At 38.4% G+C, this 24,971-nt stretch overlaps 1 protein-coding gene across 3 annotated transcripts in view; it reads left to right on the forward strand.

Annotated features, from left to right (window-relative positions):
- rab11fip5a (RAB11 family interacting protein 5a (class I)) overlaps positions 1–24,971 on the forward strand; it is a 43,693-nt gene that overhangs the window by 11,731 nt on the left and 6,991 nt on the right. For 2 of the 3 annotated variants that reach the window (XM_055005782.1, XM_035948020.2), the window contains exons 2-4: positions 14,229–14,740; positions 15,887–16,469; positions 22,303–24,318. In XM_055005782.1, the coding sequence (XP_054861757.1) occupies positions 14,229–14,740; positions 15,887–16,469; positions 22,303–24,318 (3,111 nt within the window). The remainder of the gene's footprint in view (positions 1–14,228; positions 14,741–15,886; positions 16,470–22,302; positions 24,319–24,971) is intronic. The other variant, XM_055005783.1, reaches the window with a different exon arrangement.

The following is a 24,971-nucleotide window of genomic DNA, read 5'->3' on the forward strand; positions in this document are numbered from 1 at the left end:
TAGTTAGCTGACAAAACTGAATGGCTGTTGTGGGTAAATGTATTATACTAACTGTTGAAATATTTAAAATGGTATTAAATTGGTTGAAGGGTACAAAATGATGAGTTTGGAACTTGAAAGGACTTGATATTGTGATATTTTGACTCTCTGTGAAACATATTGTGATGTTTTTGTGGCTTTGTGGTGCTGATTTAAAATTTGTTACAGGCTGGTTGGTTGTGTAGCTTCATGTATTGGGTCAACATCATTCTTTCTGTAGCTGAAATATTTCCACAGAACTGATGCTGCATTTGTTTTTAAAACCAAAATCTTAAAACAAAAACCAAATCTTACTTTTCAGTGTTTTTCTCCTGTTCTTCACTAGTTTTGCTGTGCACATGTGGAGTCTGTATGTCAACAAACTCCATATGTCGAGAATAGAGTTAAAAAAGGAAACAAAAAAACTCCAATGACCCCTAAATGATCAGACAAATAATAAATTACTGGAAATACAGTTTAGCACTTGGACTTAACTTAGGACTCTCTTGATTGTGCTTCATAGCTAAGACCTGAGCCATCTGCATAATCCTGAAATTCATGGATTGCGAACAATTTTGATAATTGGTTAATCATTTAAATAGGATTTGTTGCTTATGTGTTTTTTTATATTCCTTTAGATTGAAAAAAAAAACAGCTTTTGGACCAAATTAGTTGTCTGGGTTGTCTTATATCCAAAAATACTATCGCTGACTGTTATTCATGAATTTTCTAGGGCACAGTTTAGCTTCACAAATTAGCATTAAGGGAATTAACACAACCATAAACACGTCCAATTATATCTTATCGTATTCAACAATTTTATCATTGAACAAGGCACAGCTGACCTTAAAGTGATGTGTTTGCATGCTGGTGTAGGGCAGATTACTGGAAAGGTGGGCGTTTGGTGAATTCCCCAGCCTGGTTTGCGAGGAGGAAGCTACAACAACACCTCCAGATCAGCCTCCACAGCAGGCAGCCCATGTAGATAACATGGAATTAACTTCGCTTTTATTGCTGAATATCAAATGTGTCGTGCACGTTTCTTCCCTAGAGAATGATTTTAAATTTCAGCAGTTTTCTTGCTGCAGATACGGGAGTTTTTACTGTACGGGTCTGGCTGTAGATTTGATATATTCGTTTTGTTATTTTTCTCATCCCTCGTCGTGTTTTGTTTAGGTAGGAAGCAAACCTGTGATGTTGTTTCAGGCCTGAGAACTGAACCTCCATCTGCTGAGTGAAGCAGAAACACTATGTGTGTGTGTGTGTGTGTGTGTGTGTGTGTGTGTGTGTGTGTGTGTGTGTGTGTGTGTGTGTGTGTGTGTGTGTGTGTGTGTGTGTGTGTGTGTGTGTGTGTGTGTGTGTGTGTGTGTGTGTGTGTGATGTACATCCAGAAAAATCCTCTGCTAAGAGCCAGCAGACTCTCAGAAGCTGCAGCCTGGAGAGAGAGGGAATACACTCTAATGGACATTCCATTCTAGGTTACGTAACAGACTGACCTGACAAGCCATCCTGGATGACATATAGGCAGCTTGGCTTTTTGAAAATGTCCTCTGTGGAGATGCATCAGATTAAGCATCATATAGGAAGCAGGATATACAGCAGCAGCAGGCCGTATTTAACTCGCGGTTGTGTTCCCGAGTCATGTAGAGGCTGAATTGTTGCATCACAAATCTCTCGTTGGTCCATCTGGCTTTATTGAGAGGTAGCTTTGTTTGTGAAACTAGGTCACTGTGACACAGGAGCATAAACTGTGTTGTTTTTGCTCTTTTTGTTCACGGAGCACATTTAACTGCATGTAAAAGTAGCAAGTGTGTGCCTGCAAACTACTTGTAACCTAAAATATCCTGTTTTTTATTCTTAATTTATTCCCAAAGCCTCTTAACCCTCGTGACGTCCTGCGGGTCACAGTTGACTCGTTTTAAAGTTTGAAAATGTGGAAAAAAAAAATATTTTCACAGTGAAACTTCTGTTGTCCACATTGTTAACATTTCTGGGAAATCTTTGAAAATTTTTTGGTGGAAAAAAGAAATGTTAAAAATGTTTCTTAAGAACATTCACAAAAAAATCTACCGAAATCCAGCGAAATTCGCTGGATTTTGGTTGATTTTTTTGCAGAGGAGTCTGGGAACTGTTGAAATGATTAATCAAGAATGACAGTTAAATACTTGTTACTTTTCTGTAAACATTGCCTTCATTGCTTATTTTATAATGTTATCTTTTATTCACAAAATTAAACAAACTCCTTATTTCTAAGTTTCAAACATGACAAAACATTAACAACCCACATGTAAGCCTGTAAATCAAGCTTATGTGGGCTTTTATTTTCCTGTAAAATGTAAATATTGGGAGTTTTGGACTCATCTTGTGAGATAATAAATCAGAATTGTGAAATAATTAATCAGTACAGACAATTACAAAATTAGAATTTATAATCGTCTCCACAATTTCTTAGCTTCATATATGTTGAAACTTAGTGAGAAATAAGCGTCCTTGTTGTCTTTGTTGAAAAAGAGCAACAGTAAAAGACCTTTAATTAATGTAAATGACTTTAAATCACACTAACAACATAGGTATTGAACCGTAAAAATCATCTGCATCACATACGAGCTTCCAATCCTTTAGGTTTTTCATGAGACTAATAAATCCTAATGTGAAACTGGGACTTTCAGGGGGTAAAATAATATCACTGGCTCTGTTGTGAGTCTAATACATAATAATTTTAAATGCTAGCTTGGTTGTTTGCCCTCTCAAGTCAATATCAACACAGAAAATAAGTGTTTTGTATTATCTTATTTGGGCAGAGATGTACTTAAGCTTTCAAATAGCTCCACATGCATTCCAGTCCTGACTTTTGTCTCATTTAATCTTATTTGCTATGATTCATTCATTAAATATTTGCTCTGCCTTCCTGCAGGAATCTCACTTATTCAGCACTGCTTGTTGTACGTTAATGTCCAACAGGCGGAACACTTGACCTTGGCAGTTTCTCTACTTATTTAGACACACAAAGTTAGCAGGAATTAATGCAGAAATTGTCCTTGAACTTCTCATGAGATGGCCTTGCTTATGTAACAGCACCTCAGTCCATTTGGAAGCTGATTACTCTGTATTATTTGTTGCAACCTCTTGAAGCGAACGAAAGAAAGTTGCCTTGTTCACCTGCGTTTGTGCACCGTAATCTCATTGTTTTTTAATGCTTTTAAACCTTTTTTAGCTACATATTCTTACTCTGCAGTTTGTCTTAGCTTGTATTTGTCACTCTGTTGTCTTACATGGCATCAGCACGTCTTCATGTGTGTTTTAGACTTGATCCACACCTTTTTAAAGCTAATAAAAATTTGATTAACTGGTTTCATAACTGGCCTTTTCTGCATAAGAGCTGCCGTATGTGTCGTTTATTTATCTCTGATCCCTTATTTGCGGTTTTAAAACACAATGCTCGGCTGTGAGAAAGTCTGACGAGGGAAGTTGGTGGTGAGCTTCGAGCTCATCGCATCCAGATGTGGAATGTGGTCTCGGCCTCGCGGCCTTGTCTTCTTCTGCTTCTGCTGATGAGGCAGGAATCTAGGCCACATTACCACCGTTACCCACAATGCTCCTGGAGGGTCTGCTGGCCTTGAAAAGGCTGTTATGGGAAACGTCCACTCGGTTACTCAAACCAAGCAGCATCATTCGCTTCTTTCTGCATGTCAGTGAGAAAGTCTGCTGTCATTGTTGAGGAAGTCTTGGCTAATCATGGTCCACTGTTTAATATACTGCAGCTCCGGCTTCAGATAGCAATTGTTGACGGCTTTTCTGTTGAATTTTAGTTCACCAAACAGAGCTTTCTATGCTGGATTGTGAATTGAGGTGTCAATGTAAAGCATAGATACAAATATAAACAATGATAGAGTGATTGTTTTGACAGTTATTGCTGTTTTATCACAATTTTTTGACAATTTTAGTGGGAAAAGTAGTTTTTAAATTTCTTTTTCACTTGAAAAAATACTCCTGTTCAAAGTCTTAGAAATATACACACTACAAAATGTGTAGATAAGCATAAGTAGAAAGTAGAAAAAGATGCCCTAAAATATAAACATAAATAGAATAATATGCCCTAAAATTATAAACACAAATAGAAAAATATGTACTAAACATTTAAATTTAAGTAGAAAGAGTGTAAGTATAAATGTAAAATGTGCATTTTCCAATAAACAGAGAAAATAGTCAGATCAGATGGCCCTCAAAAATCATGTGGGGAACAGGGATCAAATTTAGCTCAAAATTGTGATATTTAACAAAAATAACTTAATTCTACATTCAAAAATTCACCAAAAGTCAAATATTGGCACATAATCTAGTAAAAATAATTAAGATTAAAATTCAAAGTACAAAAGTCTTGTAACTGAAAGCAAAGCGCATTTTGTTTTAAATTATGTGGACATTTCCACACTTATTGTGATGGAAATAATCAGTGACTGGAATAAACCTCAGGAATTTATTGTCATATATTTTGTGTAGAGAATATGATGTGTAGGTTTTCTACATTTTTCTCTCATACATTTTACCTTTTATCAAAAAAATTGCAGGTCTTGCTCTTGGAATATTGAACTCGGCCATATTGCAATTTTGAGAATATTTTGATGAATTGTTCAGCCCTCATAGAAAACTACCTGTGTATCTACAATAATGAAAAATAACAACAGAAAAATGGCAACAAGCCTTCCTAGAACAGAAACTGGTGACTTAAACACAATGTCAGCCTGCATGGATGCGTGAAATTAATAAAATGAAATAAAAGATAAGTAGGGCTGCAACTAATGACTACTTCCTTTTGGTGACTAGTCTTTCGACTATTTTGTCCATTGGTTAATTGTCTGTTTCATCAGAAAATGGTGAAAAATGGCAATTAAATGTTCTTACATGTGTTGTTTTTGTCTACAACCTCAAAAATATTCATGTATCTTTGTGTTTACTGTCACAGAGGAGTGAAGAAACCAGTAAATATTCAAGTTTTAGAGGCGGGAAACAGAGAAATTTCACTTTATTCTTAAAAAATATACTTAAACTGGTTAAAAAATTATGAAATCTTGTCTGGTGTGTTATTTGCTAATGTATATTCAGTATATTTTGTCTAATGCTTGCAATGCAATTCCTGCAAAACACTGGAGATTCCCATTAGCCTCAGCTGCACCTTGTGTGTTAGCATACTAGCATGCTAAGCTAACATAACAAATGCAGAACACATTATATCTCCTGAAAATGTAGCATGAGCACAGCCTCCTGAACTGCTAGCTAGCTGTTAGGCCTGTTCTTAAATGATAAATGTTTAAAAGCGGTGATAAACTTCAGGTGCTTTTGTTTTCTGAAGTTTCAGTGCATGAAGCTCTCTCAACCCCTGGAGACTCTGAGTCTGATATAGTGATATAAGCTTAAATACCAGCATATTTGCTGAATAAAGTGTGCTGCTATATTCACACAGCTCCTGCGCCCTTGGCACTGGTTTCATTTCACTCTTCTGTCTGGCCCTGATACCACCGAGGCTCTCGAAAACCCACAGAGACTGAAGACATGCAGGATAAAATAGACCGATAGCCTACTTGTGGAGTACTTTCAGCTCTGTTCTGCCTGGCAGGGTGGTTTCTGGGGATTGACGTATACTTTTTGAGCAGAAGCTTGCAATAAGACGGCAGCTAGAGGAGGAGAAAGCTTGCTCCTCGCTGGATCAGGCCGAGGGGGAGATGAGGTGATGGTGTCACGCTGGGATGGGTGGAGTGTTGTGATTTCCTGTTTTGGCAAGATGGGGAAGCAGATATGCAGTTATGCTCTGCAGCTCTGGAATGGGATTGTTTATGGCAATAAAAATGAGCGCAGACTCCCACAAATTCCAATAAACAGGCAGGACGTTTGGCTGTGGTGCATCGGATGCTTCTAAACCAAAAAAAGCTTCACCGGATCAGCCTGGCCTTGCTGAACTGTTCAGTTTGTGTGTGGGATGATGCTTTTGGGAAACTGGGTCCTCTTCGGTAACAAGCTGTGCTCTGCAAGAGTACGTGGGCTCCCAAATGTGGGCTGCTGCTTTTGTCTGTGTTGCAGTTTCTGTATTTAGGCCTTTTGTCTGTTTACTTACGTTCACATTTGTTATTGTCAGACTTAGTCATGCGTCACATGACCCACGAGCACAGGTGCATGTGCAGAGATAGGACTTTAAGTTCTTTGCATCTTCTTTCAAAAGCAGAAGATGGTTTGGGTATTATAAGAATAGCTTTTGTAAATATTTTTAGTCAGCAGAAGCCTTTTTTTCTGTCTCGGTATTTTTGTATGCACAGCTGCGTCATAAATCCAGTCAGCTTCAGTTAGAATGCCAAAATCTGACAACAGAAATGCAAATAAATCATAATTTTGCAAGTTTTTTCTCCTTGAGCTTCTCAAAAATGATTTCAAATAGTTTTAGGGGTAAGTAAGATGTAGTTTTTAACAAAATTGTATTGTACTGATGTCATTTTATCATGCTATCATTCAGAATTTTTGTTTGTCAAAGCAACATCATAACAACAGCATGTGTGTATGCTAACAAATGTAAATGTTAAACACTGGGATGTCGTATTTAGCCAATAAGCTAAATATCTGATGGTCACTATGTAGAGATCTGCTAAAGTAACAAAATATTAATAATAGTAGTGTAATATATTGCCATGTTAGCACTTTAGGTTTTAATTTTCCAAAATAAGAAAACATGTACATGCTAATGTTTAAAGTTGTAATAATAAGTTAATGGGCTAAATGTGTGTTGCTCACTGTGTACTTACTAACAGGCTAATATTAGGCCTTGGCAGTAATTAAACTTTCACTTTTACCAAATTTATATTGTACTAATATAATCCTAAAATGTTATCGAATGACATTTCTATTTTACAAAACAGTTTAGCAAACATTAGCTGGATGCTCATTTTGGAACATTAGCTTATAGTGTTTAGCTAATAGGGTAAAATTTGCTTACTGTGTGCCTGTTAACACACTACTGTTAGGAATTTACAGTAATTACATTATACATTTTGACAAAATAATAATAATAATGTTAGAATATTATTATGTTAGCAGTCTAAACTCCTGTTTTTCCAAAGTAAGAAACCAGTGTAGCTAATCAGTGGTTATGTTGAACATTAGAAGAAACCAGTTTTGTAAAACAGTGGTTATTTTAAACATTAGCTAAATTCTCATTTGGAACATTAGCTTATAAAGTTTAGCAAAAAGGCTAAACATTTGATGATCACTATGTGCTTACTAACATGCTAATATTAGGACTTTTTAGTAATTAAGTTGTAAATTTGAACAAAAACATATTGCAATAATATAAGAGTATCATGTTAACAAGTTTCTGTTTTTCCACAATAAGAAAACTAGTTAGCTATTTGCTAAATGCTATTTTGGAACATCAGCTTATAGCTAATAAGCTAAACATTTGATGTTTGTTAAATAACATATAATTAGACACACGCAGTAGTTAAGCTGTGTCATATGTTTTACCGAAATTGTATTGTAGCAATGGAGTCTTATCATATTATCATTCTAATTTTTTTTTTTTTTTTTTTTTACTTTTGTAAGAATAATTTTGTGTAATCTGTAAAAATTAATAAAACAGGTCAAAATGTTATAACTTGGGCTTATATACAGCTATTTTTTTCTCCTTGATCTTCTCAAATAATGAATTAATGAATAGTGAGTTCAGTCCCTGCGTGGTCAGTGGTGTGATGATGGCAGTAGTAAGGATTTTTGCTTGTAGGCCTCCTCCCTGCTCTGTGTTTGGAATGTGAACCCCACCTCGGCTACAGGGAGTTGGCTGACGTGTCAGGAGGAGGACTGATACTATTGTTGGAGCATCGCTGTGAAACTCGAGTCCATACCTAGCAGGCACTTGAGGTAGCAGCGCTGCTTTACAATGTTAGTGGCGGCAGAAAGAAAATCTGTGTTGTTTGGATGCCTCCAAACAAGAAATAGAAGAAAAAAGACAGGCTTGGAGCTGAGGAATTTACTCTGTTTACATGTAGCTTGATAATCCGCTAACAGGATTTGATTTAATTAAATGCTCCGATGTTAATACCAAATCTGGATTAGAATAATTCACCCTATGTCAAGTTGATTTTTATGCAAATCCAAAGACATAATACCACAGCTTGTATACTGTATGCTCCTGCCTCAGGGGAGTGTCACTCCTTCCTATGTGTCTTTTAATGCATGGCATAGGTATCTGAATTAGTTAGTGAAAACAGCACGCTGTCATTTCTATTGTTGCCTGTTTGTGTGAGATGTTTGTTGTCCCTGTGCAGCCATTAAAAACATTCCTCTCTTCAAGGTCCACCTGCTTGCTGGCTCTCAGAGTTGTACTGGAAGGAGTTTGTTTGGTAATCGTTTTCGTTCGTCTTGGGTGTCACCGTGTTTTCAGGGCCGGACTTGAGGTCAGCGGCAGGATGGCGATGATTGCATAAGAGGCTGCACAGTGAATTATAGGACTTCTCCTCTGCAGCCTGCAATTACTCCAGTGTTTTTGCTGGAGCAGGGAACTTTCCTGTCTCTGTTCCTCTGTAATCAAACAGCTTGATAGTTTAAACCTAACGGGACCTGGAAAAATGTCTGGGTTTATGTGATTGGAAGGCTGTTTTATTTTATCAGGCAGCCTGTCCTGTTCTCTAGTCACCGGTAAATTAAACTTTTCTCTCAGGCCACCGTTAAAAAGATTGTTTTAGTGTTTTATTTCATGTTTTTTCATTTACACATATTAAAGTTGGTTAGATATTTTATTCACACTGGCAGCTAGGGCTGAACAATTAGTCTAAATGTTATCGAAATCGCAATATGAACAATTGCAATATTCAAATCCTACAATGCAATTTATTGATAAGGGTAAAATAAAAGCAAAATATCATTATAAATTAACTGTTATGGTTATACAGTGATGCCCTGGCCTATAAATCATCTTCTCCAAACATCATTGTTTGGTACAGACTGCAGCAAAAATACCTTATAATTTTTATATTTCTCTCAGTAGCTACTGGTACAATATATCCCAAATGTCTCTTCAATTTTATAGAGTGCTTCAGTTTTTCTAGGTTTATAACACACCTATCAACTTGCAGTTTTAGATTAAGGCTAACATGGCATAGCATGGCAACATCATAATATTAGCATGTGTGTTGTGCTAATTTGGATCGTTACAATGTAATGTTTAGCTAATAAGCTAAATGTTTGATGCTTTGATGTGTTGCATGCCGACATCATAACATTAGTATGTATGTTTGCTAACAAATGCTAATTTGATACTGAAGCATGTAATGTTTACATGTTTAGTTAGATACTTAGTGTGTTCTTTTAAATATCTCAATGTTAGGCCTTGGTTCAGTAGTAAATTTGAACAAAATCGTACTGTAGTAACATGAGTAACAGTTGCTGATCTGGAACCTTAGCATGTAACATTGAGCTAATACGCTAAGCATTTGATGCTGACTCTGTGCTTCATATGCTAATATTTCACCTTGGCAGTAATTTAGTTAGAAATTTTAACAATATAATACTGTAATAACATGATATTTTTATGCTGTTGTTATAAAGTTTCGTTGTAAAAAACATAAAGAACATTGCAGCATAGTAACATCATAATGTTAGCATGCGTGTATGCTAACAATTGCTGATTTAGAACATTAGCATGTAATGTTGAGCTTATAGGCTAAGCGTTTGATGCTCACTATGTACTTAACATGGTAATGTTTAGCCTTGGCTGTAATCTAGTTAGAAATTTTAACAAAATCATGCTTTAGTAACATGATTTTATTATGCTGTTGTTATAAATTTCTATTTTTCAAAATAAAAAGAACTTTGTAGCATAGTAACACCATAATGTTAGCATGTACGTATGCTAACAATTGCTGATTTGGAACATTACATTAGCATGTAATGTGAGCTAATTGACTAATCATTTGATGCTCACCATGTACTTAACATGCTAATGTTTAGCCTTGGCTGTAATTTAATTGTAAATTTCAACAAAATCTTCATCATTCTAATTTTATATTCTTATCATGTTATCAGTCAACATTTCTGCCTTCAAAATGAAAAAAGAAGCAGTATGACAAATCATGCTAATTTTAAGCATTAGATAAATGCTAAATTTGCAACGTTAGCTTATAATGTTTTCCTAATATGCTAAGCATTCCAAACTTATGTAATAGATTTTTACAAAATCATGTAACGGTCATGTAGAATATAATATTTGCATGTTATTATTCTAAATTTGCTAAATTTTTATAGCTGATCCTAATGTACAACTCATACTTTAAGCATCAGTTTGATTATTTGATGTGGAATTTGAATACTTTCACAATATTATAATATATGGAATATTGGTTTAAAAACATCTGTCTAGCTTGATATCAAGTTAATAGTTTCACCATGCCCTACTATACTATCCTGGGAAACATTACAAAAAGGATGCTAGCATGCTAACTGATATTAACATAACATGCACATGAGCATGTTTTTTTGTTAGGTTCTTTATTCCCTGTGATTGTCTAAATGTTGTTCTTGCAAGCTTTTATAACCCCAAAACCATGGAGGATACATGCAAAACTTGTAATATTTTGTTTAAAAAAAAAATACTGGTAGCGGCAATACCCAATATTAATTTCCTGCATCAGTTTTTTAAAAGACAACACAACACAATTTGACCTCTGAATCCAAGCAACATATGAGCTACAACCTTTATTTAACAAGCATTTGCACCTTGGCCTGTGTTGCTTTCCTGCCCTGTGGTGTTTCTGCCTCGTCATACTGTAGGTTTATAAAGAAAAAGGAAGAGATCTCGTAGGGGGGGAAATAAAAAGCCGTCTGGTTTCTCAGATAGCTCAAGTGTGGGGTTCCTCTCCTCAGATCATATATGCATAAGTGCATTTGCTCTAGTCTTTGTTTTCTTTCATGTAGGGAGCTTTCATGTCTCGGCTTTGATGTTTAAACCTCCGTTCTTGTTTCCAGAGCGTGACATTTAGGTTTTCTAGTTGACTCGACACAAAACGACACTGTAGTCGTTGATGAAAAAGCATCTGGGTTTTCCTTCAGTGTTTGTAGCATCCTGTTTTTATTTATACTTCTGCAGTAAGGCTGAGTTTCACAACCACACAATGTAATTACATGTAATTTCACTTAATTTAGCTAAATACAGTTCATTTTGCTTCTTTGTTTTAATTTTCACGAACAATTTGTGCGTGGTTTTGCACATTTAGTGACAGTTACTGTGGTGTAATTGTGGTCGTTTAGGTCGTCTAGAGGATTTATGGAACAAATATGGCTTTTACTGCAAATGGAGGCAGCTCATTCTTATACATGTAGTTGGATATTTTACTTACAGTCATGTGAAACTTGCACTGTGTTCATATGAACTTTGGGCAGCTACGTGTAACATGTGAACCATGCGTTGTGGTCGAGGTGTGAGGTGAAAATAACCCAGCAGCTCAGGAAGTGAAAAATCTAAAAGCGTATATTGGTTTCAAGCCTATTTTTTTGTCTTCCTCATTGCACTTAGGATCTTTCATTGGCAGCAGAAACACATATCAAGCAGGGGAATTTTTCTCACTCATATCTTCTTTTTAAAAAAAAAAAAAAAATTCTCCCAGATGAGACTTTCCCATGAGTCACGGTGTGGTGGGTTTCTAAGAACCACACCTCTTTGCCCGTCAGATTTCCTTTCTGCCACATGCATGTGGGGCACTTGCAGATAAATCAGACATGAGCATTGTTTTCCGGCATTGTTCTTGCTTACCGGGGTCTAGTGGTAAAAACAAGGGGCCTCCCCAAGGCATTGTGGGACGTCTGGCCACACGCAGCTGTGAGGTCTTATAGTAGGACACTGAAGCACACTGTCACCCCAGTGTGAGGACAGATTAGCCCCATTCATCACAACAATACAGTCATTCACATTACTGCATGAGCACACTTGTTGCTGCACAAATTTATGATTTATTACGAAATTATTAAACCTTACAAATAGTGTTGTTTGTAACTGAAATAACTAAAAATGTGTACATTATTATAGCTCATACTGTGTTTTTCAAAGTTACTATTAAACCAATATTACATTTAAACAGTTTATGTCAGTTTTTTGTGTTATAATAGAGTTGCAAAGTGGAACTAAATGCTAATATTTTTCCATGTTCACTATTACTATTATATATTATTACATTATTTTACTATTACTGTCAATTCTCTCTGTAATTGAAGTCCTCAGTGTTGCTAAACATATAAACATAAAACTCTAATTTATAATTTAACAGTCCAATAGGTTTATGTTATGTCCTTTAAAAAAGAAAAATCATTTAAATTCCGGTTCTGAGAGTTCACATTTTGCACAGGCATGAATCAGCGTGCATTTAAGATACTTTTTTGGTAATAATTGGGCCCAAAGCACTGCTTTGTAGTTGTTTAACTGATCTAAAAGTGATGAGATTTGAAAAGCGGTTCATTAAAAATGTGCTTGGTTTGTTTGAGCAACAGTCAGAACGCACATACTCAAATTTATAATCATATAAAGCAGAGAAAATAAAGATGCAAATTCTCATTTTTGCGCTGAGAATTCAGATTTTGCCTTTAGGCTTCAGAAACCTCAGCCACAATTAGGAAAAGTACATTTAAAATTCTTCTTTTTGTTAAAATTGAGGATGAAGTGTTGGACTATAATTGTTCATTTAATGTCAAAGTCATGAGCCTTGAAAATTCCCACTGGTTTGAAATGTGCTTGATTTGTTTGAGCAACACTCGGAACCAACAGACTCAAATTAGTAACGATATCAAGCAGAGAAAAGCTGCAAATTCACAGTTTTGCTCTGGATTTGAGAATTCACGTTATTCTTTCAGACTTCCAGAACTTGAAAGTAGGCAGTCAGAGTCATGTGTCGGATTGCATTTGAGATGCTTTTTTTTTTTATAGTTGAGGGGAAAACGTTGCACCATAGTTGTTAAATTGATCTAAAAGTGACAAGACTTTAATTTATTTAGTTTTATTAGCACTTGTAAGAGAGCAGTGATTGGATGTTTTTTGACAAAATGCAACTTGGAAATTTTAGTCAACCTCTAGTTAAATGGTTTTATTTCTTTAGACTTTTTTGATCAAAGAATGAGATATTTTCTCATGTATTTGGTAATCTTTGATGGAATTTTTTGTTCATTATCTATAGAAAAGTATTGGACACGTGTGGGACATTAAGGCTGCTACAACTTAAGTTTTTTTCAGCAATATCTTCAAAATTCTGCATCATTTACAACAAACAGGATTTTACATAAAAATCACCAAACTTAATCATATTTTTTGTTTATCTTTTAATATATGTTATTCTTTTTAGTGGCAGGTTTGACAGTTTTTGGCATTTAGAAAGCTATGGTTCACCAATATTTATTCATTTTTATTATAATTCTGTGCTTTTGGGTACAGACTGAGTAGAAATAACTTTCTATGATGCTCAAGTAATGTTTTTTTAGTTAGCAATCAAGCTGTTGCTCTATTTGATTAAGTTGATAATAACTTAAAATGCTATAAAATGCCAGAAAATTAGGAGAAATGTGCATCACAGAGACTAAACTTGCAACTTAAAAGTGCTTGACGTGTTTGAGCAACAGAATCTATAGATTTAATTTATAATGATATAAAACAGAGAAAAGCTGCACATTTTCACTTTTGAGAAGCTGAAATTTGCAATTGTTCAGCTTTTTTGCTCAATAAACGACTTAAATGAATCATTTTTCATAATTGTCACAAACTTATGATAAGATATGTTCAGCTTTATTCATCCTGAAGGACATTGTTTTGCCAGAGTACAATAAACAAAGCTTAGTGAAATAGACACAATTACAGAGAGGTTAGTAATTAGATAGAAATCAAAAACAAGAATGCAAAGTCCAAAACGCAAAGTGTCTTAATGTGTTAAGTGTCTAAGTGGATACCAAGGAATAGTGTCTTAAATATAGAAAAAAGTGCAAAATGTAAACTAAATAACAACAAACAGACATATACTAGAAAGTAAGTTGAAAGTAAACAGATGCATGGCACAAAAGCATTGCCTTTGATCATCATGATATTGATGGTGAGACTATTGCACCTGATAAAATTAATGATTAAATGATCAGTCATTCACCACTAAATGATGCTCTGTGTGTCTGTTACTCTTGTGTAAATGGACTTTTGTGGGTTGCAGGTGGTACAGACTCAACTCTAAGACGGGGAAGAAGGAGAAGGAACGAGGGGACATCCAGGTCACCGTCCAGTTCACCAGAAACAACCTGACGGCCAGCATGTACGACCTGGTCATGAAGGACAAGGGAGCCTCCACCTTCAGCAAGCTAAAGGAGCGAATGAGGGGCAAGAGGAGGTCCAGCGATGAGGACTCCTCGTCGGCCATCCTGCCCGGAGGATACGGGTCTCTGTACCGGATGCGCCAAAGACTGCCGAGCGACGGAGGCGGCGAGGAGGATTACGAGGATGACGAGGGCGGAGAGGCCCGGCGGAGCAAGATGAGGACCTTCTTCCTGAGGGGGAAGTTGAGGAAATCATCCGACACTCGCTCCAGCACGTCTTTAGGCTCGGAGAGCAGCGAGTCTTCATCCAGAGGAGGAAGCCTCAGTCCCACAGCTGGTATCAGTGTGGTGGTCTCTGACCTCTCCAACTCCCCCAGTAACAGCAGCAACCTGACTGCAGACAACAGCCCAGGTGAGAGTCAGGGATTGATATGGGTTTTATGGGGTCGATACCAATTATTGGTGCTCAAGAAAGGCTGAAAACCGATATTTGGAGCTGATAAAATCTATTTTTTTAACAGCATCTGACAGCAGAGAAGCTGTCGTTCATAACTCAGTTTCTTCATTAATAAGGGTAACTGTAACTGAATATGTAATTTCAATTAAATTTGGACATTCTCAAATGACTCTGTTTCAGGTTAATCAGCCTGCTGACTTAGCTGCTAGCTGTTCGCATAACTTTAGCCACTGTGAGAGGAGCTAATTTCCTGGCTTGTGTTTCTTGTTCAGTTTTTGCAGTTTCTGACATTTCTAAGACCACAGAGTGACGACAGACAGAGAGAGGAGGCTGCATCACACCTTAAGTAGCTTATTTAATTTATCAGAAATCAGTTAATAAAAATACCGATACTGATAAGCAGAAAAATGCCAAATATCAGCTACGATAATCAGCCAGGCCGATAGTCGATCTTTGCCTCATGAGAATGACTCAAACACCTGCACTTGTTCTCAGTTTCACAGCTGTCTGCTATCTTTGTCTTCACAGTGGAAACTCACAGGTTCAGGTTTCCCTCTTGTGGGACAAACCTGCAGTCTCTTTAACCGTGAAATTACTGTCAAAAATAGTTCATCTACCGATGTTTTCTTGATTTAGTAATCAATCATTAGTTTACATAATGTAAGAAAAGTGAAATCATGCAAAATGCCACCTCCTAGAGTTCAAGGTGAGGCGTTAATTTATGCTCCTGTTCCATTTTTACTCACTGTGGGCTCATTTTCCATATCCTGACATTCGTACAGACTTTATGGAGACATTTGCTCCCCTGAGAGCCATCTGCACTGTTAAATCACCTGACTGCAGAACAGGATTAAAGAGTGAAGCACCGAGCAACACTTCTCATTATTCTAGAACAGATTCAGCAATCAGAGAGAGCTAAATTACTCCATTTCCATTCATTCCTACACCCGTGTCTGCAGGAGACACCCATCAGTCACAACATTGTCAGTCGAAGCCATTACCGGCTTTTATCACCTGATTCAACTGCCTGCAAATTTAATTTAGTGTAGTTAGTTTTTTTTCAGTTTTTTCATTTTCTGTTCCTGCCTCTTGTTTTTGCAGAGCACACAGCCAACACGTCGCCCAAGTCGTCGTCTCTCAAATGTGAGTTCGGTGATGAGGCCGGTGAGATCACCATCGCAGTGCCTCAGCCCACTGTTTGCGTTAACGGAAGCCATGCTTACGACGTCCAGCCGCTGGACCCAGGCTCAGGAAAACCCTCGGGTTCTTTAGGCTTGGGACTGTTGCAGAAGTCTTTGCCTCTGTCCATGTCTCTGCAGAACCTCAACCCTCGGGCCTCCTCGGACCTCCCTGGAGGCCCGGCGGGAGACGGCCGCCGCTGGTCCTTCGACAAACCCGGCGAAGAGGAGAAAGCTGCCATAGCGGCGGCGCTGGAGAAAAGCGGGCCGATGGTGGTCGAAGAAGACGCCGGGGAAGCGGCTCCGGCCGAAGCCGCCTCGTCCTCGTCGGCTTCGTCGGAGCCGGAGGTTCAGGGGAAAAAGCAGAGGAGGAACTTGTTCTCCCACGGCAGGAACGAGTCCGCCGGGAAAGCTCAGCCCAAGGATGAGTCTGAACAGGCCCCCGCAGCCGCCGAGGAGAAACACAAGGGATGGTTCGGATCAAAAGACTCACACAGCAAACTCAGGTGAGGAGACTAATCACACATCGTTTGAATCCAATTTGAATGGAGAAGGTCAGACAGGAGCAGGAGCCTGCTGAGAGTTTGTGTGTTTGGATTCCTCGCATCATCAGTCACACACTGAGGCATCTAATTGCATCCGACCCGCATACTTTTGTTTTGTTTTGGCACAAATAACGGCGTGAAAGAATGTTTTTGAAGTGCAGGTTATGGCTGCATGGTACTGGAAACAAAAGACAAATTGTGATGTTTAGTTTAGAGTTTATCTTTTCTACCCGTTTGCTTTGGACACATCAATGTAGACAAAATACTACAAAAATTATCGCAATTTGTCTTTGTTATAATCAGTGAAAATTTTGCAGATTTTCTATTTTTGAAAGTGAAATAGTTTGGAAAAAAAACTGCAAATTATGGTATTTAGTTTAGAGTTTATCTTTTCTAGCCATTTAATTTGAATTTTTACTTAATATTAAGACACATCAATGAAGACAAAATACACGAATTATTGCAATTTTACTTTGCTATCTACTTTTATCGCAAAAATGTTGCTTTAATCGTCAAAAACAATGCAGATTTTGTTGTTTTGAAAGTGAAATAATTTGGAGGAATACTGCAAATTGTGATATTTAGTTTAGAGTTTGTCCACCCAATGATTTGAATGTTTAGTTGATATTAAGACAATCAGTGTAAACAAAGTTGCGACAAGAATGATTCAGATTTGGCTTTGTCCATGATACCTACCTTTAACACAAAAATGTCGCTATAATCATCAAAAATGATGCAGATTTTCTAGTTTTGAAAGTGAAATAATTTGGAAAAAAATGCAAATTGTGATATTTAGTTTAGAGTTTATCTTTTTCATCCATTTAATTTTAGTGTAAATCACTGTAGACAGAATACTACAAAAATCATTGCAATTTTACTTTGTCCATATTATCTACTTTTAACACAAACATGTCTGTATAACAGTGAAATTTATGCAGATTTTCTATTTTTAAAAGAGAAATAATTTGAAAAATAAATGCAAATATAATTTTTCTGCTATCCAGATGATTTTATTAACTTTATTGAGAAATAAATAATCATTCTAGAATGATTGTGGAGGTTTCAGGGGAGTGAATCTGTATAGAAAATAAAAAAATATTTTAAAAAAAAGCTGAAATAGACATCTGAAGCCTTTCTCATATTGTGTAATACTGGCAAGGGCACACAGAATAGTCTAGCTTTGGATGGATGTCAGATTTGGCTTTGCGGTGCTGATTTAAATAGTCAAACAAATTAGTTGTGTTGCCTTGTGTGGCGGCAACAATCACAAAACACTGTCAGCAAATCGTTTCTGTAGCTGAAATATTTCCACACGACTCATTTTGCTGTGAACATGTGGATCTTGCCTGTCAACAAACTCCATGTCTTGTGAAAACAGTAAAGAAAAAAAAACTCCCTTAGAACCCTTAAATCAGAATAAACTAAGTTCTAACAGACAGATTTTCTTGTGGACTAGCCTTAGAAAATAAGAACTGTGTATTTTCTTTTTGTATGAAGCAGCAAAAAAAGTTGTAGCATGATGCATTTATTTTTTTTTTCCCTACTGCACATTGCACTTCCTGCAACATAACTGTTGCACATGCTCAGTTTGCAATTCTGATGCTGAAACAGTACATTATCCAGCCTTACTGACTGCAGAATTTGAGCAGAATGCAACTTTATTTTCACTCATAGATTCATAGGAACACTTTTGGATCTCACCTGAAGGAGAAAATATCAGACAAGCTCCCTAAAAATAGAGGTGTAGCGTTACTTTGAGGCAAAATCCCTGTTTAAAATACTGTATTTGCATCAGAAATATAAATAGGATCGTTTGTTATTTGTAGAGCGAGCCACATGCTGTTCTTTTCTTTGTCTTATTTTTAACCAATATCCGTTTATACACTCACCCTTTCTGTGCTGTAACTCCAGCGACAGCGCAGGTTGCCAGATATATCCAGGTTTTTGGCCCAGGCACGAACGTGCTACCAAACCTGGCAACCTCCTAATCACCCCTAAAACTAGAAATTTCCTTCTTACGTGTCTGTTTGTGTACATATAACACAAGTTGGGAGGTATATTTTAGAATTCAGAGCAGAGCCAAGCTAGCTGTTTGCACAAAGCTAATCACCTCCTGGCTGTAGCTTCAGATAATTAGCAACCATACATGATAGCGCTGTTGATGTTTTAATATATATGCTGATAATAATCTAGCTATTCCTTTAGAGCAGGGGAGTCAAACCCATTTTAGTTCAGAGGCCACATACTGGCCAGATTGACCTCAAGTGGGCCTGACTAGTAAAATCAGAGCATTACAACCCATAAATAACCACAACTCCTAATTTTTCCTTTGTTTTAGTGTAGAAAAGCACATTCTGAAAATGTTCACATTTAATGAACAGCCTTCTTACAAAGCATTTTTGAACAACCTAAAATTTCTGAAGAAAAATAAGTTCAATTTCAACAACATTACGCCTCAGTTTATCATTTACAACTTACAGATCACAGTTTATCTACAACAAACATTTAGTCACAGGTATCTGGAACTGAATGATATAGATTTTACTGTATGATCAAAATGACAATAGTCTGACAAACAATTTTCTAAAAAAGGCCACAACAAAAACAAGACAAAATATTACAACATTAAGATGCAAAACAACAAAAAAATGAGACAAATGACATGAAACAAAACAAAAAAAAGAGACAAAAAATTTAACAAAAAAGTTACAGTGACAAAAAAAATGGACAAATGACAAGAACGAGACAAAAAAACTACACAAATTACATAAATGAGACCAAAAATTACAAAAGCGAGAAACAAAACGACAAAAAAGTAGACAAACAACACAAGCGAGACAAAAAAAACCCCACAAAATGGCTCCAACAATACAAAAAACAATGAATAAACCAAAACACAAAGTGACAAAAAAAGACAAAAAACACAAGCGAGACAAAAAGGAAACACAAAACGACAAAAACATGAGACAAATGACAAAACTTCGACAACAAAAACAGGACAAAATATTACAAAAACTAGACACAAAATGACAAAAGAACAATGAGCAATCTGGTATTTTACTTTATAAGCAAAACAACTTGTCGTGGTCTAGAAATGATTTCAGATTTTTAGTTTTACAAATTTGCAATTTGCAGTTAATGTCTTCTCTGTAATTTTTACACTTTACAAAGTCGTCCTGCGGGCCGGATTGGACCCTCTGGTGGGACGGTTTTGGCCCACGTGCTGCATGTTTGACACCCCTGCTTTAGAGGGTAGTATTTGCATTGCGTAATACCAGAATTCTCCTATAAAACTGAAATCAGAGCAGCTGAAAACTTACCCGTTGACAAAGGGTTAAATTTCAGCTAGTTGTTTTGCTCCTGTCTGCCAGCATCTCATCCAGAAGTTGCCTCCAGCTCTGCCCTGGTCCCTCCTGGTCTCAGTCTCTGGTTACAGCAGGTATCTGCAATGCAGATGGAGGAGGGGAGCCGCTGGTGTGAGATCAGCTCCATCAAACCTGAAGCCTGGTGCATGTTGTAATACGCTTCGGCTGTAACGTCGAGCTGTTCTCTTCCAGGTTGTGTGTTTGTCAGTGTTTGTGATGTGTGTGTTTGTGTGTGAGAGAGAGAAGAAAGCTCCGTCTAATTTTATTTCCACTTCTGACATGAGCACACGGTTAAGTGGGTAATTTACTTTGGAGGTGTCACCTGCTGCACTTTACTTTCTCCTGTACTGCTCCCCGCAGTGAATTCATCTTAAATTCACGTCTCCGAAAAAAATCCCTGAAACAAGTTTTAATTTTTATTTTTGAAGCAGTTTACTGAATCATGGCTGAAAAAAATAGAAGTCAGGGTCATTATATTTTCATCCACGGAGCGTAAACAAAATATTGGCCCGATAAGCAGCTGCTGATTGAAGTGAGGTCAGCTGTTCTCCACCATAGTACACACAATGCCTTTGTGCCAGCGCTGTAACTGTACGTTTCCACAGCCTACACACCCCCACATGCTCTTAGATGCCGGAGGGAAACGTGCCAAGTTGGCAGCAGTAGCACTAAGTAATCACTCCAACCAGCTGCATCAACTTTTCTCCTAAAATATTACACCGTGGGCCAACGAAAAAACACAGGAGACGCACGAAGTTTTAGATGCACAGGATGACGAGTGTGAGGACGTTCCATGTTGTTTTTTTCAGTCAGTTCAAGGCCTTGTTTACACTGATAAAAAATTAATTCCTCTATGTTTGGGCGTCTAATCCTCATGCAAATGGCGTGTAGATTTTTCAAAACTTAAGTTTGTTTATCTGTGTGGAGGTGTAAAATAGAGTTTTGTCACCTCAAATCATCAGATTTTTTGGGGAAAATTTCTGCTCACCTATATTGGATTTGCTTGAAATTTTCATAGCATAAAATGAGGATATTAATAAGGATAATTCTGAAATTTCAGCTTGATGTATGAAATATTTACTAAGATAAAAACATTTCAAAATTAACATACTTTCAGCATGTTTGTTCGTGCATTTAAATTTGACGCTATGTTTAAACAACAATATTTCAGGAACTATTATAGAGATATTGTGATAAAATAATAGGGTTAATAATTGATGTGTGGAACTGATACATAAACTACCATTCAAAAGTTTGGTGTCACTTAGAAATGTCCTTATTTATGAAAGAAGAGCAGTTTTTTTCAATGAAGATAACATTGAATTAATCTTAAATCCAGTCTAGACGTTGTTAATGTGGTAAATGACTATTCTAGCTGGAAACAGCTGATTTTTAATGGAATATCTCCATAGAGGTACAGAGGAACATTTCCAGCAACCATCACTCCTGTGTTCCAATGCTACATTGTGTTTGCTGATGGTGTTGAAAGGATAATTGATGATTAGAAAACCCTTGTGCAATTATGTTAGTACATGGATAAAAGTGTGAGTTTTCATGGAAAGCATGAAATTGCTTGGGTGACCCCAAACTTTTGAACGGTAGTGTATTTGCAATTTAAAAAGAAAATCTAGGTGTCAAAATGTGTAAAAATGCAAACTCCAACACAAAACTTTGTTAAAATGCCTTTATTTATGTTTTATTAAAAGACTGTTATTACAGGTAATATCTAGTAAAATTACAGAAAAAAAGCAAAAAAAAAAGACCAAAACTGTGAATAATTCACATATTTTTACAAATTCTAATTTTACAATATGTTTCTATAAAATTACCACATTTAAATTAGCTTAAATATAATTATTTTACAGATATTTGCAGTTATTTTCACAGTAATGTTAGTCTTTGTAGCTGTTTTCTTAGGGGATTTTTATTATTTAAAATGCACAAGTGGCCAAAAATTCAGTAACTGCAACTTTTTGGGTGTTAAGGGACAATGAAAGAGCATTAATAAGAATATTATTCAGCTATGTTAACCAACATATCCGCCCAGGGTCAAAGAAAATAGCATTTGAAGAAATTTTTAAAAAGATTTTATAGAAGCATTCTGTATGTTTCTGCACAGTGGCTTGGTGGTTAGCACTTTCGCCTTGCAGCTAGAAGGTCCCCGTTTCACGTCCCGGCCTTCCTGGGATCTTTCTGCATGGAGTTAGCATGTTCTCCCTGTGCATGCGTGGGTTTTCTACAGGTCCCCTACCTTCACCCTAAGTCAGCTGGGACAGACTCCAGCCCTCTAATGAGGATTGAGGGGTGTATAGATGATGGATGGGATTCTGTATGTTTGAGTTGTGATTTAAGACTGAAAAACCTTCTGCAGGCTTTGATAATCTGTGTGAACAATCCTAATCGTCAGGACTGTGTCCTTCCTTTCACAGCCCGGTGGTGTCACCTACACTAGAGCCCAGCACTGACCCCCACCCACCTCCACCTCCACCCACTCACCTCCCCTCGGGTTCCCCAGTAGAAGCTGCCTCCTCTCTGCACCACACTAACCCCTTCTGCCCCTCACAGACCTCTCCGCCTCCCATCTCCCCCTGCAACCCTTTCTTCTCTCTCCTGCAGCACAACCCTTTCTATGAGGACATGCTAACCACTCAGCAGCTAAACCCTCCGCTGCCTCCTCTGCCCTTTCTTTCCAGTTCCCGGCCCCCCATAGCTCGACTCTTCCCCGCAGAGGACTCAATCGCTGACTCAAACAGCCGAGCGATGGCCAAAGTTTGGGAGCGACCCCTTCCTCCAGCTCCCACGGAGGCCAAGAAGCCTCTAGTCAAGAAGTCCTCCAACCCTTTTATGTCTGTGGAAGTGAATTCAGAGTGGGACGAGTCCTTTGAAGCGTTTGCAGCTGGCAGGCTGCAGTCTCCTGAGGATCTCACCACAGACTGCAAAACACAGCAAAACAGAGCCAGTGACCATCGGCTGGAACGCTGCAATAATAAAGGAGCATTTCTGCCCAGAACAGATCAAAACACCAATGTGAACGGGGTGCTACATCACCAGGACTGGACGAGGGATTTCTCTGAAGCCCATAAATCCACCAGCCAGATGAAGACCGCACATCACCTTGACGCTTTCCCACAATTCCTCGAAACAATCCCAGAACACAGAAGCTTTGAGACGACTTTAGATACTTCCACTAACTCTTTAGCTTGCACTGAAACTAAACAAGACTCTACTAATGATTTCACTAACACGCATCAAACTCAGCCGTCCGTACAACCAAACAGCAGCTCTCCGGATCCCAGCTCCTCGGGTCTCGGCAGCTCGGTGGAAGAAGATTTCCTCTCATGTCTCTCGTCTCATTCTGACAAATTCTCTGCATCCTCTTCCTCTGAGGAAGCTGAAAGCAACATCCTGGGCTTTGAGAAATTCTCTGAGTCAGCTGTGAGGAAAAATGAAAGGCCCTCAGAGTGTGAGGACGACGTCGCTGACAGGTCAAATGATCTGACTTTAGTTGATGATGCTCAGAAAACTGCAGATCTGAGCGGTTTGGAGAGAACTTTCGCACCACGATCCACGGAGATTTCACATCTGCCCCCTGATGAGACAAGAACTGAAGCTGCAGATATTCAGACACTCAACATTTCAAGCATTTTGCACCCCGATCTCTCGCTGAAACTCCCCGAAACACAACCAAATTCTGATGAAAGTAGAGAAAAAAGCCTAAACGATGAACTTTCCTCCACACCGCCGCCATCATTACACATCACAACCTCCTCCCCTGGTGTCAAGAAGCAGCAGGATTCACCACTTTCCAACGATTTCCTCAGCATCAGTCAAATCCTGAACACTTCTGGCCAAGACGGCACTCTGATTTCTGACCAGAGCTCCAGCAGCTTCCTCCAAAGCCTGTACGTCAGCACCGACTCTCAGGGTTACCAAACCTGCGAGTCTCGACCGGCCTCCGTAGAACCCAGTGAGACGCTTCACTCCGCGAACTCGACGCTCTGTGGCGAGTTGAGCGTGATCAGAACAGCTAGCGGTGTCGCTGCAGGCCCTTTAGATTCCACAGATGCAGCATGTAGTGGAGAAAACAGCCAAACTGAGACCCACGTGGGCGAAGGAGTTGCAACAAACCAGCATGGCGTCTTAGCTGATGCAAAATGCCCTCAGGCGCTAAACGCTACACTACATCGCTCCCACTCCGAAGGATCGCTCGCACCTGCCTTCAACGAACTCCTGACGTCTTTCGGTAGTGATCCAGGTGAGCTACAAGAACCCTCCTCCTCCGACCTCCCCTCTCTGACCTCCTCTGCCCCCTCTCTAACTCCTCAAAGCTCCCCCGTAGCGCTCTCTGTCCTCCCTCCCTTTGCTTCCGCGAGGTCGCAGCCGCCGCAAGCCGCCGAGCCAATGCCGCAGGAGGCCGAGCAGCAGGCAGCCAATCGGCAGCACAGGTGAGGTCGCCTTGGTGAGGAAAAAGGTTGGAAAAAGGGAAGCGCAGAAATGTTTCTACCCTGTCGCCTCTTCGGTCTTCCTCCTGCCGCTCCAGCTTCCGCCTGCTTCTGTTCTTGGGGGGTTTCTGTGAAAACACACCATGCTAGCCGGCGCTAACAGGAGTCTGGTGCAGGTGTCTTGTCGTTGTCCTGGCTGTGGGAAACTAAACCTCCGGCCAATTAGCAGTTATTATTTTGCCCCAGATTCCTACCACACACACCCCCTCCCACCTGACAAACACACACACATACACACCTCCCCCCTCTCTCACATAACTGTTTGCCAGATATCTCAGCCAGAAATGTGGTTTTTCTACGGGACAGAAAAGGTGTTGTTTTGTTACTGAGGGCATTTCCTTTTCACCTCGGGGTAATAACACATTTTAAACATGTTTGATCGCACCAATGCATGCAATTCAGTCTCTTGGGGGGGGTTAAGATCACTTCAATTTTCACCAGTGTTTCTTCTAATGAGGGTTCTTACACCTGCATAACCTCCTCTGGTCTTAAAGGGAAGACATGTTTCATGTCTGGTGTTGTCCTGGAGGTCCACAGGACAGTTTCTTACTGTGAACCTAAAACACAGATACGTGCGACTGCAGTGAGTCTTATGA

Source organism: Amphiprion ocellaris, chromosome 20 (assembly GCF_022539595.1).
Source record: "Amphiprion ocellaris isolate individual 3 ecotype Okinawa chromosome 20, ASM2253959v1, whole genome shotgun sequence".
NCBI classification, from domain to species: domain Eukaryota; kingdom Metazoa; phylum Chordata; class Actinopteri; family Pomacentridae; genus Amphiprion; species Amphiprion ocellaris.